At 50.2% G+C, this 17,407-nt stretch overlaps 2 protein-coding genes across 3 annotated transcripts; one reads left to right on the top strand and one right to left on the bottom strand.

Annotated features, from left to right (window-relative positions):
- Window positions 1-3,040: 3,040 nt before the first annotated feature.
- LOC122381834 (ras-related protein Ral-a-like) lies at window positions 3,041-11,230 on the bottom strand. The gene is made up of 6 exons (XM_043366531.1): window positions 10,511-11,230; window positions 9,602-9,715; window positions 9,087-9,208; window positions 6,349-6,435; window positions 4,254-4,428; window positions 3,041-3,913 (listed from the first exon to the last, which is right to left on the bottom strand). Exons 2-6 carry the CDS (start codon window positions 9,707-9,709, stop codon window positions 3,797-3,799), a joined length of 609 nt encoding a protein of 202 aa, XP_043222466.1. The 5' UTR covers window positions 9,710-9,715; window positions 10,511-11,230; the 3' UTR covers window positions 3,041-3,796.
- A 59-nt stretch (window positions 11,231-11,289) lies between these two features.
- LOC122381835 (cell division cycle protein 23 homolog) lies at window positions 11,290-15,215 on the top strand. Of its 2 annotated transcripts, XM_043366534.1 has the most exons (6): window positions 11,374-11,561; window positions 11,847-12,044; window positions 12,576-12,821; window positions 12,921-13,235; window positions 13,521-14,058; window positions 14,506-15,212. In XM_043366534.1, the coding sequence occupies exons 2-6, from the start codon at window positions 11,880-11,882 to the stop codon at window positions 14,931-14,933; spliced, it is 1,692 nt and encodes a 563-aa protein (XP_043222469.1). In that variant the 5' UTR covers window positions 11,374-11,561; window positions 11,847-11,879; the 3' UTR covers window positions 14,934-15,212. The 2 variants fall into 2 exon arrangements, with proteins under 2 accessions (XP_043222468.1, XP_043222469.1); XM_043366533.1 differs by having other exon boundaries at window positions 11,290-11,561; window positions 12,576-13,235; window positions 14,506-15,215.
- The last annotated feature ends 2,192 nt before the right edge of the window (window positions 15,216-17,407 follow it).

Below are 17,407 nucleotides of genomic sequence, written 5' to 3' on the forward strand. Positions count from 1 at the left end.
GGCTCTGTCCTTGTGAATCCTTCCCATCAAAAGGTTCGGACAAAATTTATTTTAAAAAAATGTAATAGTCCAACCTACGGTCATTTGAAGTAAAAGAGAACCTTTTGAGGTAAAAAAGGGCCCCTGGAAAGAAAACAGAGGGACCTTTCAGGTACCAAGAAGGTCCATGGAGGCCACTAGAGGACCCTTTGAGGCCAGTGATGGTCTTCAGAGGCCATCAGAGGGTCCCTCTGAGGGTAACAGAGGGTCCTTAAGACGACCAGAGGCCCTCCGTGAAAATGCGGGCGTCACAAGGCCCGGTTTGCATCGAAGGTCAGGTAGCTATGCCCAGTTTAGGCTCTCTGTTGCCTGCCGACGTGTTCCGAGCTGTCGCAAAAAAAAAACGATGTGGTGGCACCCACGCCCCCCCCCCCCGGCCGGCCAGGGTCCTTCTAACCAGGGATAACCAGGGCGTGGAAATTTCAGACGGCTCATGGCTCCGGCTCCGGAGAAAAAAAATCGGCTTCGGCTCCGGCTCCGGCTCCGGCTTTGACTCCAGTACTGAGTTCATCCTTTATACAAATAAATACGGGTGGAAAAGAAAAAATGAAGGATTGGTTAACGTTGCTTCTGTATTTGCATAACAAGGCTATTTTGAATACCACATATTTTACTGCCTTGTATAGGTACTGTGAAACCAAACTAGGTCAATAATGTTTTCCTCTTAAAAAAAACAGCCGGAGTCGCCGCCTCTTTTACCGCTCCGGCTCCGGCTCCGGGCTATATTGTTTCACGGCTCCGGCTCCGGCTCCGGCTCCAGCCTCCAGGCAAAATATGCCGGCACCGGCGGCTCCTCCGGCTCCAGCTCCGGCTCCGCACCCCTGCATCTATAACTCGGCTTCTGAGCCACGTACCAACACGCCTAAGGCAGTGTTCGAAGGGACGCAAGCAAACAATAATGACGAAATTACGCCTGTCACTTTTTAGATCAGTTCAAAATTCAGTTTACATAGGTCATCCAAGGTTAAATTTCGCCAATTTTCAGGTCCAGTTTCGACAATTTTCAACAAACCACCGCATGATTCGGAAATGAATAGAGCTACAGTACCGGGGGAAAGCGTAGCTAATAGCTCTTTTAATACCCCTTTCGCCGTTTCCATCCTCAGGACATTCAAATCCTTCTCCTCCATGCCGCAACCCCTGATCCGGACTGGACCTGGACGGGCAACTTTATTCCATGCGGACGGCTCCCATTGGAGCGCACTGCAGCTCCTAAGGAAGCACACTCGTAACCGGGTGCAGTGAGCACTTGGGAGGCTGGTCGGCCTGTCCTGTTGGACAGGCTCAGCCCCAGTGACTCACCAAGGTGCCCGCCCAGACCAATGTCTCCCTCAATTCCTATCATCCTCCGGCCCTGAAATGTCTCGTCAGACCGAAAGCCGAAAGGGCCTGGGTCCAACCCAACAAAACAAACAAAGCTCTTTTAACCCTCGCCGGCACAGGCCATTTTGCGTCCTTCGACGGCACAAGGAGGGGGGGGGGGGGTGGTACGTACGACCCCCCCCCTCGCGTTTGGCCCCTGATCGAGCTAGAGCTTCGCGGAAAAAACGAGCGTGTTGCCCGTCACGAGACGAAGCCGATGATACCCAATTTTAAGGTCCTAGGTCATCGGGTGACCTTCCAGGTCAGGTCAATGACCCGAAAACCGGGAAAATCGGGACCTGTTAGAAAGTCGTAAATTGTGGCTGCTATGTGATTTTCCGGGGTGCTGATCACGAATATCGTGTTAGTTTTGATCAGAGATGATGTCTTTAAGCATTTAGACCAGGTCGGGTCAGGTCAGGTCAGGCCAACCGGTAGGGGTTGTGACGGGTATTCGTAATACGTGTCAACCGCCTCTGACAGTTTCGTAACATGTTACGAAGGCACCAAAACTACTACGTAAATGTTCAAATGGTTGCCAAATTCGAATTCAGCTCCAAAAACTAGCATAGAAACATGTAAAACTCGAAAAAGTGAACCGAGGTCACCCGAGGTCACCAAAGGTCAATGACCTGACCTGACCTTCAGGTGACCTTGACACCCACCCTAATGTATGGGAGCGACATCAAATCACATGTTTGAACGTTTGAAACCACAAAAAGCTTGCAAACGCGCGGCTAATGTTAGCCGACATACGCCGAATCGCGATTTCGGCCAAACATGGTCTCGGAAAAGAGGTCACAGGTCAAAGGTCATTGGGGTCAGGGTCATGAAATTTTCAGGGTAGGTGTAAAATTGATCAATGCGAATGTACTGAAAGTTTCGTCGCGATCGGCCGCTTTTTACGCGAGTTATTCGCGAAAAACCTTAGGGGGGTTGCATCAACCCCCCCTGTGCCGGCGAGGGTTAACGCTCTTTCTGTAAACTGTGCTCAGATTTGACGTAAGCCTGTTAATTCTACACTTTTTATATCGGAACATTTTCATGTTTCTACAGCTCTGTAGGCCTGATAGCTCTTCCTGCGAAACCTTTTTTGGGTCGAAAATGGCAGAACATGACGTCATTCTGACGTATTTGCGGCCAACCTATCATAGCCTCTGGAAAAAGGTCACAATGTGTAAAATGGATGCCCTGAGAGGTCCTGAAAGTTTGGTGGCGATATCTGCAGTCATTTAGGAGATAGCTACGGAAGAGGACAGGGGGCCGTTTCGCCCCCCCCCCCCCCCATACGGGACGCGGGCTAACGCCCTTTCAACTCAGGCTTCAAGGGCCCTTTTGCCACTTAAGGGCCCTTTCAACCCAGTCAGTCAAGGGCCCTTTTGACTGCGGATCCCCCCTGAGAGAAATCCTAGATACGCCACTGATTGACTTCACAATAATAACGCTCATAGAAACGTGATGAAAGCCAGACTTAAAATAACCAATTTTGTCAATCACTTCCGTCAAAGCCAACAGGTTCAGTGGCTTTGTTGAAGAGTTTTCGTTGGAGACAACAAATCATTGTTCATGAGTTAGTCACGGAATTCCGACGAGACGGTACACGGGAGATCTTCTCCATACCACGCCTCGAATGACAGAGTGTGACAGTGTATGTATATTGGATGCTCCGTCATCACACTAGGTATGTTCGGAATAGCACAATCAGAAGAACAAGCGAGTCGGCAACAACATGCACATAGCGCACAGCAGACGGTCTCTTCGGTACAAACGGCTCCAAGCGGTACATTGCCGGGGGCGCCCCGTCTCAGTTACAAGCGTACGCGCGCGTGCAACACACTTAACCACAGTGTCTACGGCTAAATTATCAAAAGGCGGCTCGGGGGGCAGGCGAGCCCACACGAAGCCGAACTAACGAATACAAAATAGTGCTGTGTCGTCCATCCGTCCCGGCCAGGCAGCGGGGTGCTGCCTTCGAGCGGGCGGCCGACTATCGGAAAACCAGTCCCGTACGAAAAATAATCCATACTAGCCATGCGCCGCGCGGTTCGTAGGCCCACTGAGTGGTGAGCAGGCTGGCGGTACGGCCGACGGCGGCTGGCGGGCCGCACCGACCCCGGAGGGTCTCAGACGCACACAGACACGCACACACGCGGAGCGCCGCATGTTGACACGCTCCTGCAGCTGTCGGATCGGCGCCGTGTCACCGAGCGGGTGACACCCGACACCCCCTCAGCCGCCGGCGAGTGCCGACAGACACCGGGCATCCGACCCGGGCCGCCGCCACAGACAGCCACACGGCGGGGAGACGCGCCGCCGGCCGCGGCACGGCGGTCCCGTCCGACTCTGACGTCACCTCACGTCACATTCTGACGTCATACCCCGTTCGCGTCCACCACTATAACAGCTGGCATTTGCACTTCCAGCACTTGGTGGGCTCCTTGACCTCTTCGTGGTTGCCCCGTGTCAGTTCCGCCTTTCTTGCCGATATCTTCCGCATCAGGTCGAAGAAACACTGCAAAAAGGCGGCGTTAGACATCTCGAGAATCACGAGACAGCACAATCCTAAACAAAGACAGCACGGTGCGTTATTTGAGAGCACGCAGACAGTCATGTGTTTATCTGCAGCTTATCTCGGTGAAGTGCCGGACCTTGCTCTCAGTCATTTATCCAGTGGCATAGCTCGAATAAGTGAGCTATGATTATCTTTGAATTTGGTTCGTGTTCCATGTGAACCGACGATGCCAATTCCATTAGAAATAATTTACCAGATCCAACCTCTGCTGTTAAAAAGAACTCAGTAATCAACACGTCTTCTTTCAATTGCCTTTCGCTAACAGCTCCTCGGTACTCACCTTGTCCACATTGTGACGAGTCTTTGCCGAGGTCTCCACATAGGGTACGCCCCACTGGGAGGCGCGGGCGCCGGCTTCCGCGTGTGCCACGCGCCGCCGCTCCTCCAGGTCGCACTTGTTACCAACCAGCAGCAGAGGGATGGTCTCGTCGTCTTTGACACGTAAAATCTGCTCCCTGTGACGGCCAGTGGACGGAATAACGGTTATAGAGGGGCGACTCAGGGGCTGTTAGTGGCCCGTACCACAGGAGGCCGGTAGGAATTCAGTAGCTAGTGTGACAGTCACGCCACTGAGTAGAGCACAGCATTGGATGCATTGTATAAGGTACAGATATATTTGGATTACCTGTGTTGAGGCTTGAGGATGGCATTGTGTGCAGTCACATGGGAATTACAAATACACGGATGCTCGTGCCGAGAAACAGCCGTTATGAAGCCGCACCCACAACTGGAGGGCGGCATCACCCGAGCTAATGTATTCGTCCCGCACCGCCTCATATGCTAATACGGGAAGGCGCGTCTCCATTGTAAAACGGCGACACACGGGATCCTGAGCTGGTCCGAAGCTGGTATCGAGGGTGTGAAAGGCGGACTCAAATCAGGAAACTGGCCCGTGGGATTCCATTCAAGTTCGGTTTTCGGTTATCTGGATCATGCGGAGTTCATTTCATTAAAAAAAAATGTGTGACATCTAAAGACTTCTCCACCTGTGAAACAAAACGATACATCCCTCAGACAAAAAAAAAAAAAAAAACAAAGCCAGGGCGTGACAAATGAATGTGACAAGTGAAAACCCACTTCGGGTGGTAATGTGATCACTGATCACCATAACTGAATAATTATGCCAGATCAACGGCGTCATACACGAGTAGTTTGACATGAAGTGGAAACACCGGAACGCAGGCAGGAATATTCATTGGCGTAGAAATTCTATAAATATTCCTTACGTCGGACAGGAAGCCATTCGAATGGAGTTAGATACCCATCATAAGCAGCATTTGCTAGACGACGCATAAAGCTTGTGTAAAAAATGGGTGATGTAACAAGAAAACAATGGGTAGAAAAGATAATTAGAAACCGTGGCACAAGTGCACGAAGCATTCAGTAAACGGACGGGAAAGCGTCCAGCGTTTGACTTCGGATTGAACGAATTACAAATGAGAAATAGAATCGCAAGATGTCCACCATTAGGACATAAACAGATAGCAAAAACCCGCGACTTTTATAAAGATTGCGTTGCCGGCCAGGGGATCGATGAGCCACCCAGTATCAGACAACAAACGGCAGCGTCGGGGCTACTTTCCCGTTCTGTCGGCCGCCAGTTCCAAGAACCTGTGAGTCAGTTCGGCACTGCCCGCCGGAGCCGCCGCGTCACCACAGCGGCTCACAGTGCAGCACCCGCTCACACTGACGTAACAGAGCGAGCTGCACAGTGCACAGCAGCGGCCAGCCTGCCCTTGAGCCGCACACCGGCACCCGGAAACTGTCCGACTCGGGAAGGAGCCTGCGCTCTGCTGTCTTCCACGGCGTCTCTACAGCGGCCGATTTTCCTGGTCACGGTGTATGGATCAGCTGTGAGCCGGACACCGCTGCATTCAGCCGCCGTGCCAGACCGGACGGGCCGAGATCGGGCGATAGAAATTATGCAATTTACAACAAAATGGGCGAAGGGCAGTGCATTTGACGAAGCTAATGCATTGCATATCAAATGCCAATTTTTGAAAACAATAACACTTATAAAAAGAGTTTCACAATACTCTTTCTAAACCAAACGCTGTACATTTACCTTTTACTCTTAACGCTGGGCATTCAGTCTGCATGAGGTTTCAACGTCGGCATTGCTGACATATTTCGTGTTATGCAAGGTGTCCACAATGGACGACACGGTACCTGTCTACACGTTATGAACAAAATCAAGCCCGGAAGTAGATGCATACCTGAACTTCGGGGTGGCCAGAATAAAAAACAATAGGGAGAGGATGGTAGGCCGCAGTTAGGTACGTCTTTGAACTACTGCGTAGACTGGAAAAAGGGTAGTAGGTAGCAAGCAGTGGTAAAAGGCAGCAATCAGTAGGTAGTAGGCGTTAGACACGCACCTGAACTCCTGCGTAGCCTGGAAGCTCTCGTCCTCGGTTATAGAGAAGACGCAGAGGAAGCCCTCACCACTCCGGAAGTAATTGTCCCTGGAAACGACACAACGGTACGATTAGCCAACAACTCCATTTAAACACACGGGTCTTGAGGTATACCGTCCACACGCACTCAGACTAGCGCTGCACAAACACTGACTCAAAGCAGTGCTGTGGACAAATTACGGGCGAGGTCGGGAATACAGCTATACCCCTCCCTACCCTCCCGTCTAACGGGCTGGCGAAAGCTGCCGGAAATGAAACAGGCTTTTAAAATGATAATCCAGTTGGGGGACAGGGTAATAATGGCCAAACGAGGTGCACGTTCCTTGGAACCGACGGTGGACATCAGATATCCGAAACGTCAGTACGTTCCCACATATGTGCTTTACTACTCTAGTGTATCCAGGCATGGATCGTCTGAATTTCCGGTGTACCATAGGGCATCTTGACCTCTACATAATATAATATCTCCTAGCTTATTGTAAAATTTCGACCAAATATTTCTGAACTGAGGTCAGATGTCCACTGTGAGCTACAATTATCGCGTAAATTAGGCGTCGTACGTTCCAAACACCCCTCATAGTAATGTACCGTTTCAGCCACTCGTAGCTCTAAAACTATCCCACGACTAATAACCCCACCGATGCTCGACGGTACAGATCGTCCCAGGGCTCTGACGTAACCCCAAACTTCACCGCTCACTCACATAATGTTGCAATGCAACTCACTGCAATGTTCTCGAGTTAGCGGCGGGTAAGGTGACGGCACCGTTTGGGACTCAGGCGGGCGGTGCCGTCAGCGGCGGCGGCAGCGGCGGATGTCACCATCGCCGGTCCGTGTGTCGCGATCGGCTCAATTGTTGGACGGAATATTGGTGATGCATGACCGATCTGCGGTTAGGCGAGGCCAGGGCGAGCGGTAAGACCGCACCGACCGTACCGAGGTCCGTATCAGGAGCCCAGATACCCGACCAACGTATCGCCGATTGGCGGCGATAAGAGAGTGTGACGTAGGTGACCCCACGCAGTCGCACAATCCACAGAGAGCAGCCGGAACGAGATATAACCGGAGGTTTAGATGACAGCCGTGACTTGGTCAGTAATACAGACGGTAGTTTTGTCACGGCGCGTGACCTGCTGTCTAAACAGGGACGTCGGCTGGTAGCTTCCAGTCTAAACACTGTCGACATTTGTGAGCTGACGGATTCATCAACGATCAGTTAAACTGCTCGCGGGCACATCTCATCTTCAGTCACATGATAAATAGTAGATGCAAAAAGGTAATGATACACGACCGGCATGACTCAAGTTTTAACCGATTAGGTATGGCAGCGTAGGTGAGGAGCGTGTACGAACACCAAAAACTGAGGCGAACTAATGCAGGACAATCAATACCGAAAAGTTACTTTGACACGGTACCACACAGCATGCATATGCATGCCTTCTCAGATAATCTGTTCTGAGGTGGCCTTTAGGCCCACTGACAACGGTGTGGGGTCGGTACAAAAGCTGCATCTCTGCTCCATTGCCTCACGATGGCTTTGCTGCCAGATTCGTTCGCTGTCTGATCGCCATTCTCATACCGTGATTCACGGAACCTTTGCCAGAATCAGTCACGTGATCCAACCTGAAAATTGCTCTCCGTCACGTGATTCACAGGCTGATCACTACTCCCTGTCACGTGATTATCAGTCCGAACGCTGTTTCAGTCACGTAGCTTAAACGCAACGTAATCCTCATCTCAGTCAAGTGATTTGTCAGTCAAGTGACTCGCGGTAGTCACTGTACCGTTTTCAGTCGCTGTTTCGACTTTACATCAAGTTACGACCTCTTTCACGTGCATGGCCCGTGAACGGGTACCGAGCACCGAATTTCAATAAGTTATTTGTGGTCCACCGATCTCATCTGCGCGCTCGGTCATGTGATTTGTGATCTCATCGCCGCTCAGCTATTTGTGAGCTGATAGTCAGCCATAGCTCAGCCAACAAAGAAACAGCCCAATCACGAGCAGCTGACGTGAGATAGCATCTCTGCGCCACACTAGGCATGCAAACAAACCAACAAAACAAACCCGCAAATATACAAATAAGCGGACGTCACTCCCAGAGCCTTCCTTGTTTTCATCATCGAATGCGGCGCCAATGAAACCGACTCAGACGGCATGAAGGCGAAACCCCCACTGCCGAGTGGAGGATAGCCAAAAACAACACACAGCCAGACGACATAGGTCAGGCAGCCGTCCTAATGACTCCCGATGCCTGGAGCAGATCGGTAACAGAGCTTCACTGGAAGTTCCGCTGAGCAACGCCGGCTGGCTGGGATTTGTAAATTTAGATACCTACCGCTGCTCAGGGGCAGGTGCCGCGGACAAAGACGGGTAGAAGCGATGGGCGGGAGAGCAAGGAAGCAGGTGGATGCCAGGGTTAGAGGAGTGAAACTAAACATTCCAGAGCTGAATTGGATGCAGCAGGATGTGAAAACCAAACAGAGTATACACCAGAATTAACATCAGAGCAGAACAAAGAATGGTTAGCAAGACCAGGAAGGTCTCCATTCAAGGTTTCATCAAATGTGTACAAGCCCTCTCCCTGCATTTATCACACAGCAATATCTGACTCAATGACACAGGTTTCAGAGTAATAAGGAAGCTGACCTTTTGGTCATTTCTGCTTTTGACTCCTTTCGCTACACACTCTGGCTCACCTGATGGCAGCGTAGTCCTCCTGTCCCGCTGTGTCCAGGATGTCTATCTGCACTTCCTCACCATCCAGCACCACCTTCTTACGGTACGAGTCAGCCTTGGTTGGCTCATAGTCTTCCACGAACTGGCAAACAAGCAGTGGTGTTGGTGGTTCAGTGGTCAACGGATTGGTGAGCACAAAACAGCGTTAGAAGTGGCATGGTCTACAAAGCACATTGAAATATGCCCACATAGTAGAATACAGCTTTTAGTCTGAGAACTCAGAACATCAGTGTGGACAAACATTAAAAATATGACATTTAGCATGTAGCAATACTAAAAAGCTGAAATCGAACATGAGAAATCCATTTTTCATAATATAAACAACTTTTGAAAATGCTTGTGACATTTTTCGTTTTTCAATTTTATTCCTTTTAATTTTTATTCCATTATTCCTAATATATTCATAGCAGTGCTGGATTTTGAACCTTATAACAGAACACACAGAACTTACAGCTAGCTGCTGAATCAAACATACCTCATCATACATGAACTGTAGGGTCAGTGCTGATTTTCCCACTCCACCACTGCCGACCATAATAACCTTGTGTAATGCAGGCTGAGTTACGCCCTTCTTGCCACTCATTTTGGCCTGAAAACAAACATCCATCTTTTGTTTTGCATCACTTATCCCCATGACATGCATCAATAACCAGAAAGTTGGCTTGAAAATAATCCAGAACCAGGGAAAGATATATTTCAGCCAGGACTCAGGAGGGACCTAATTAAAATTAGGTATACATTTCAAGCTGAAAATTATTTCAGGGTGATACTGAAAAAATAACTTGAAATGTTGAATATGCTGAAGAAGTTGACTACAAGACTAAGGTAGGTAGGTAGGTAGGTATACATTTGGACTATTTGGTCAAAACGTGGTTTATTTTCAGCAGCTTTTTCACCATGCATACAAATAAGAAACTCCCTCAATGGAGCCATGGCCCATGGCAATGACTGACATCACGGCCCATGGTCAATGGCCATGACTCTGACCCCTGGCAGACCGCACTTGACTGCTGGCAAATGACTGATGGCATGTCATCAACATAACCTGAGTGCCTTGACCTAAGCCTTCCAAGTTCCATGCAGATTACAGATAGACAGCACGCTTCAATGACATCACAGGCTTTTGGGCCAAACATCTACTTGACATTATCATTCAAAGTTACATACACAAATTAAAATGTTGATGACTGATGTGATGTGCGGATAGCTCCATTTACCAAATAACAATAATGTAACAAAACTTATAGCACGTACCTTCATATAGAAAAATTAGGAAAATGGCAGTGCTCAAATTGACAGTTATTATGCAAGATGAATTGTAACGTATTGTACCCTATTTGATTAATTACTCAAACTCGTCTTGTAGGTCAAGGTGCTTACTTACCGAATCAGGACGACTGAATCAGAATGTGATGGCAGGGAAAGAAGTCCAAAGAATCTCACTAATAAAGCAGTGCAGATGAAGGATTAAATTATCGCTACCCCTAAGCCACGAATATTTATTTTTGTAGCAACTTTATCTAAGAAAGTCCCAACCCAATCTCAAAACTCCGCCAACACCCTCTTCTGAATCACACAACGGAACAGAAAGGAGCTATGACAACTAATGCTGGGTTCACACTGCTAGGAGTGGTCGAACGGATGAGTATTGAAGCATCCAAGAGCGCAGCGGGTCGAACCGAAAAGTGCATTCGTTTCATTATTCGCCGTAGAAAGAGATAAGCATCGTAACATTTAAGAGTTCAGTGCATCGTAAGCAGCTAGATCAGCTATTTTTATGGTCACTTTCAATTTAATGAAATTATGCCATGCCCATATAAATTTGAGTTGCTTCATTCGTTCTTGCAATATAGATGAAAATGCATATTATTTCCACAGATTCAAACACATCATGATGTCAACTATTTCACCAAAGTACTATAATTACTTGATGGCTTTTAGAAAAAGATCTCATCCCTGATATTTTTCTCTTGATGCCATTGTTCTTCTTCCACGTTAAAGCCTAAGTTTTCTTCTCCTTGGTGCGAAGAGATAAGACAGAATATTGTAAAAGAGTAGACTATTTTGCTGTATGAGGGATTATAGTGATTGTTCAGGATTTTGTGAAGTGAAATGAAAGTGACGACGTCATAAAGCCCTGTCTGAACTGACCCTTAAAACACCACTCAAGTTTCAAAAACGGCGCACATTATGTTCAAAACTAGTTCAAGTAGCCTGCGCTCGCAATAGTTGCCAAATTTAGTCCAATAGTTTCTCGGTAGAGTATCAGTCAACGTCATCCATTATCCGTTATTGAACACGTTTTTCAAGTGATTTGTTAGTGGGAAATGGAAGCGCCAATTCTAATTTGCTTATTTGTGTTGAAGGTCGAATATAGAGTCGTTATAATGAAAATATAGAGTAATTGTGGGTGGGCTGCGACGGAAAGGGAAAAGGTAGGTGAAAATATTATTATATTTGCGTTTGCTGTCTCCTGGTTATTATGAATGGTAGGGTTGGTTGTTGCGATCAAATCATCATGATCAGTCAGGGGAAATCAGTGAAATCGGCTACCTCGTGGCCAACAATAGCAGAATTGTCATTTTTGACATGTGTGCCAAAAATAGCATGTGCTAATGTCAATGATTGACCAAACCTTTCCCGACTGTCATAGCGAGATCTCAGCTCCCCAGACCATTTTCCTTCTGAATAACTTACTCTTTTTACTCTTTTTTTTGTAGGTCTTTGCTAAACCAAAATCCTTAGACATAACCATGGCGACCAAGGCAGCTCTTGGTATGGAACTGAACCTGTCAGCGATGAAGAAGGACCTGCAGACTATTCGGACCCTCTGTAGGCAACGTTACCTTCGGCACTGCAGCAAATGGTGTGGGGAGATGCTGATGGCACTACAAGATGTCAATGAAGACCCACAAGAGGTGTGTAGTCACTGATGGCTTCTTAATAATTTATTTGTACAATTTTAACTTATCAGGAGGGCTATTCTTAAACAAGTTAATGCTTCTTGGCAATTTATTATGTAATTAATCATTAGCGTTATGTTTATTGTTGCGTTGATATTGATCTAATGCCACCTGGTTGTTTTTCTTGCTTTCATGCCTTTCTTATTTCTCTGAAAATGATATGATGCTTTATTAAATGCTCTTCTTAATGAGACTACAGTGCCGTACCAACAGTGTTTGAGCCGACACTGCCAGTTAGCAGTAGGTGCAAATACCAAAATCATATACAGAATTTGGTTTTGGTCAGGAAGGCTAATAGCTGGAAAACAGAATGAAGTCAGGCTAGAATAGAATGTATGTGCTTTCTCATGCTTGTCTGTTCCATGTGGTGTCCTCCAATGCAATTGCCATTTGAGCTGTCTTGAATCACGTTCCCCTTTTATTGCCATCACTCTCCTTCCTGTATGCACTCAGTGTGGTATTCCTCTGACGACGCTGTTCCCGCAGCCGGTCGGAGCGGCTCCCCCGCCAGAGCCGGCGGAGGCCGCCGAACTGGAGACTGTGGAGCTGGCACACGACTACCTCACCCTGGGCGAGCTGGACCGGGCCGCCCACCAGAGCCGCCACTGCACCGGCGGCCGCGGACGCTTCCTGCACCTGTACTCGCGGTACCTGGCGGCCGAGCGGCGCCGGGCCGAGGACGCGCCCGAGCCGTTGGCGCCGGCGCCGCGCACCAAGTGTGTGGAACTCACCGAGCTGCGCGCCGAGCTCCAGCCGCTCTGCGAGTCGCCGGCCGGTGGAGACGGAGACGGCTTCATCAGCTACCTGTACGGCGTGGTGCTGCGGCGGCTGGAGCTGCGCGCGCCGGCCGTGCGCGCGCTGACCGACGCCGTGCGCCGGCAGCCGCTACTCTGGCAGGCGTGGCTCGAGCTGGCCGCGCTCGTCACCGACCGGGAGATGCTGGCGCGCCTCCAGCTGCCTGACAACTGGATGTGCCAGCTGTTCTTCGCGCAGGTGTTTCTGGACCTGCAGCTGAACTCGGAGGCACTGGCCATCTACCGGGCGTTTCAGGAGGCCGGGCTGCAGCGGTCCTCCTACCTCAGTGCGCAGATCGCCATCGGATATCAGAACATGCGAGAGGTCGACCAGGCCATCGAGCTCTTCCAGGTGGGTGATAGTGACGGCGGTGGCGGTAGCCTGGGAACGGTGGCAGGTAGTACGAAGGGCGATGTCGAGTTGGGCGGGCAGGTAGTGTCGGATGAGGGGTAGTTACTGTTCAGCTCTGAGTAGCTTTGGCCTGACAGACTTAACACAATCGTTGTAGAAATAAGATATCTGTTTCATCAGAATTATCGAAATATTATTAGGCTCGCTCCAGGTAAAGTAATTCTCAGACGCTTTTTAAGAAGTTTGAACGTCGATGTCGTCAAATCTTGTTTCGCTGATCCTCAGAATCTGCTGAAGGAGGACCCGTGCCGACTGGAGAACATGGATTCCTACAGCAACCTGCTCTACGTCAAGGGCATGCAGGTGGAGCTGTGCAGCCTGGCGCACAACCTCTCCAACATCAACAAGTACAGTGTCGAGACGTGCTGCGTCATCGGCAACTACTACAGCCTCAAGAACCACCACGAGAAGGCCATCCTGTACTTCCAGCGGGCGCTGCGGCTGAACGCCAACTATCTCTCTGCCTGGACGCTGCTCGGCCACGAGTACCTCGAGCTGAAGAACACAAACGCGGCGATCCAGTGCTACCGGCAGGCGATCGACGTGAACCGTCTCGACTACCGGGCCTGGTATGGCCTCGGTCAGATGTACGAGATCCTGAAGATGCCGCTCTATTGTCAGTACTACTACAAGCAGGCGCACCAGCTGCGGCCCAACGACAGCCGAATGCTGATGGCCATGGGAGAGTCGTATGAGAAGCTGGATAAACTGCAGGAGGCCAAACGCTGCTACTGGAAGGCGCACAGCATCGGCGACATCGAAGGTGAGGCGGGAAAGCAGCTGTGATATGGGAATGATAGAGGTTTAGGCAGTAATAGAGAGATGTCGCACTTATCAATCTTTCAGTTGTGTAGGTGGTCCTTGAAGACCATGAACACAGAGCCTTTCGGACGAGTTATTTCACTCTCAAAGCGCTGCGTAGTAATTAACGTAATGTGAATTTTAAAACTGAGCTTTTCTCGGACTGGTCTAAGTATCAATTCGCTTCTGTACTTGCCAATGTTATGGCTAGCAAAGCAGTTGTTATTTCATACCAATTTATCATTACCCTTTCACCCGCACCCACACCAATGCCCACTCCGATATGCTAGCTATACCCAAATCTCTACCCCGCGCTCTAACCCCCAGCCGCCTCATGCAGAACTCGCTCACATTATAACTCTTCCCCGTGGCCGTCCGTTACTGATCTCACTGCTTCTTTCGTCGCCAGGTGTCGCCCTGCTGCGGCTCGCCAAACTATTCGAGCGTCTCTGCGAGCCGATGCGCGCGGCGGCTGCCTATGCCGACTACATCCGCGACTCAGAGGGCCAGGACATCTGGGACCGGGACGAGCAGGCGCAGGCCTACCGCTTCATGGCCAACCACTTCCTACTGCGGGGGCAGCTAGACGAGACGGCTCACCATGCGGCGCGGTGTACCGAGTTCCCCGAGACCCGCGAGGAGGGCAAGGCCATACTGCGTGAGGTGGCCCAGCGGCGGGCAGAGGAGGCGGCCGCGAGGGGCGGGGAGGCACCCGGAGCGACCGGGGCAACCTCAGCAACAGCGACAGCCGCGGGAACGGCGGCGACGGCCGGGCCCAGCGAGACGCCGCTCGGTATGTCACCCCTACCGCCCTATAGGCTACTCTTCAGTCCGTGATGGAAATGGTGCTGATGGGGGGGGGAGGGGGATAGGGAGGGACGTGACCAGAACGTGACGCGTTCCGTGACTTGACAATGAGCGTCCAGGTGGGCAAGGTGACGCGCTTTTCCCGAGAAATATATGTCTGGTCATTTCGTACGTAAGCTGTCGTTTTGCCCTAGAGCTCATGCTTGGAATGAGGCGAGCTTTGAAACAGACTGGCAAACGATAAATCGTGATATGATCGTGATACCGCGACATCTTTTGCCCTCGGTCCGGACAGAATACAAGCGGAGACGACATTATTCTGACAAGCAGGGACGTAATTTAGTCTGTGGTCTTGCGACGGCACGTACTAGGAATGTCTAGGTCTACCTTGCCGAGTCTTGTAGCGTTACTTAGGGCTACGGTGGCCGCAAATCCGCACGCTTTTTGTTTTGTTTTATATGTAGCGTGTCGCACTCACTTGTATTTGCTTCCCGATCAAGATAACAATTCAGTACAGGTGCCGCACTCTCTGCGCTCGGCTCCGATCACACACTGCCCTGCGACCGGTCAGCGACCTCCGCCGGCAGGCAGATAGGCCCGTCCTCTACGATCGAACACCGAAAGTTGCAGTTCTTACTCTTAACACTAGTTGAACGCCTACACCACATCCCTCAATAAACAAGAGCGAACACAAAAGTCACAAAGCGCCTACACCACATCCCTCAATAAACGAGAGCGAACACAGAACCACAGCTTCCAAATACGACCTACACATCGCAACAGAAACACGGGTGACAATCGGAATGCATCAAGTCAATAACTGTCGCAGAACTTAATACAGTCGGAAGGCACTGCGATCAGAGCTCTTCCCGAAACACACGGCACATTGCATCAGGAACGAATCACACTATGGCACATAATAATCTGGCGGACGGATAGTGCGAGCGGAACGACGAAGCGGAATCAGAACTGTCGTCTCGTGAGTCTCCTTACTGACAGATGGCAACGAAAAATGCACTTCTGGATTCGGAGACCACACCGACCCATCTGCAGCCTTAACTCGAGAAAATCCGCCAGTGTCCTCCTGCGACCCCTGTGCACCACGCTCGGCCGATTCAGCGCCCTCTGAAACGGGCTCCGCTGTCTCAGCGTGCCACAATCGCGGCTTCAGCCGGTTGTGGTGCACTGTGAGAATCTTTCTACTGCCTTCTACCTTTATTCTATAATTTAAATCGCCCACCTTGGAAAGCACTTCTGCTGGTTTCCATGGGCGCACAAACTTATGGTATTCACCCCTTCTGACGACTTTCCTGTATAAGAACACAGCGTCACCAGGTGAGTATTCACGTTCGACGGTTTTACGGTCATACAACTCTTTGTTTCGCTCGTGAGCCTTGTCAGCGCGACTGAACGCTAGCGTGTGCATTTTCTGCAGACCCTGACGTAGATCGTCGACATATCGTGAGAGCGTTTGTGTACTGGAGCCCTTTGGAACTGAGCCCAGCTCAGCCTCTAACGGCAGCCTGGTATCTCGTCCCATCATTAGCATGTACGGTGAGAAGCCCGTGCTGTCGTGCACTTGGGCCCTGTAGCCAAGTAAGAGAAGCGGAAGGTGCCGATCCCAGTCTGCATGATTGGCTTCTAGATGGCGAGCCAGCATGTCTAAAATAGTCTTATTTACTCTCTCGCACACCCCATTGCCCGCCGGCTAGCCAGGTGATGTCTGTGTCTTTTTAATACCAAGCAATCGACACATTTCGGTGAAGACAGACCCGCAGAAGTTAGCTCCCTGGTCCGAGTGAAATGATTCAGGCACGCCAAACTGGGCAATAAACTCGTTAACCAAGACCTCTGCAATCTCAGTCGCTTCCTGACTCTGGAGAGGATACGCAGATGTCCATTTTGTGAAGTGATCTATTACGACCAGAATGTGTTTGTGGCCTGACGGTGTTTCAGGCAGGTTGGAGCAGCGACCCGAAAGAAGCGTCGTCAGTGATGACGCTCGGCGGTATTTTTATCAGTTCCGCCGGCTCAGGCTGGCAGACGGGCTCGTCTGCCGGCTGTTTAAAAGGTTTCCGCGAGCAGCTAAGAAGAACTGCAGGTCGTGGTTCCCAAACACTTGACCGAAGGTGTGTTGGAATCGCTGCATTCCGGTGCGGCGGGAGGCCACTTCAGTGCGCAGAAGTTGGTGAAACAGGTTCGGCTCAGATTTTGGTGGCCGGGTTTGGAGGACGACGCTGTTCAGTTTTGCCGACGCTGCGAGCGCTGTGCGACTCGAAACACGCCCGCACCGAAACCCCGAGCTCCGCCGGCAGGCAGATAGGCCCGTCCTCTACGATCGAACACCGAAAGTTGCAGTTCTTACTCTTAACACTAGTTGAACGCCTACACCACATCCCTCAATAAACAAGAGCGAACACAAAAGTCACAAAGCGCCTACATATATGAAAGTTCTTTGTTGGCGCTTCTTGGAGTCTCGGCTCTTGCCGGTGTGACCTTAATTG

The sequence above is a fragment of the Amphibalanus amphitrite genome, unplaced genomic scaffold (assembly GCF_019059575.1).
Source record: "Amphibalanus amphitrite isolate SeventyFive unplaced genomic scaffold, NRLGWU_Aamphi_draft 000128F_arrow, whole genome shotgun sequence".
In the NCBI taxonomy this organism is placed as follows: domain Eukaryota; kingdom Metazoa; phylum Arthropoda; class Thecostraca; order Balanomorpha; family Balanidae; genus Amphibalanus; species Amphibalanus amphitrite.

Bases quoted from the DNA above. Each gene is read 5' to 3' on its own strand.
- LOC122381834 (XM_043366531.1), bottom strand. From the start codon at position 9,709: ATGAGTGGCAAGAAGGGCGTAACTCAGCCTGCATTACACAAGGTTATT. The intron at 4,429-6,348 runs GTGCGTGTCTAA...TGGCCGTCACAG, and splicing joins CAGGCTACGCAGGAGTTCAG to GGAGCAGATTTTACGTGTCA. The intron at 3,914-4,253 runs GTGAGTACCGAG...GCCTTTTTGCAG, and splicing joins CTCGTCACAATGTGGACAAG to TGTTTCTTCGACCTGATGCG.
- LOC122381835 (XM_043366533.1), top strand. From the start codon at position 11,880: ATGGCGACCAAGGCAGCTCTTGGTATGGAACTGAACCTGTCAGCGATG. The intron at 13,236-13,520 runs GTGGGTGATAGT...GCTGATCCTCAG, and splicing joins AGGCCATCGAGCTCTTCCAG to AATCTGCTGAAGGAGGACCC. The intron at 14,059-14,505 runs GTGAGGCGGGAA...TTTCGTCGCCAG, and splicing joins CAGCATCGGCGACATCGAAG to GTGTCGCCCTGCTGCGGCTC.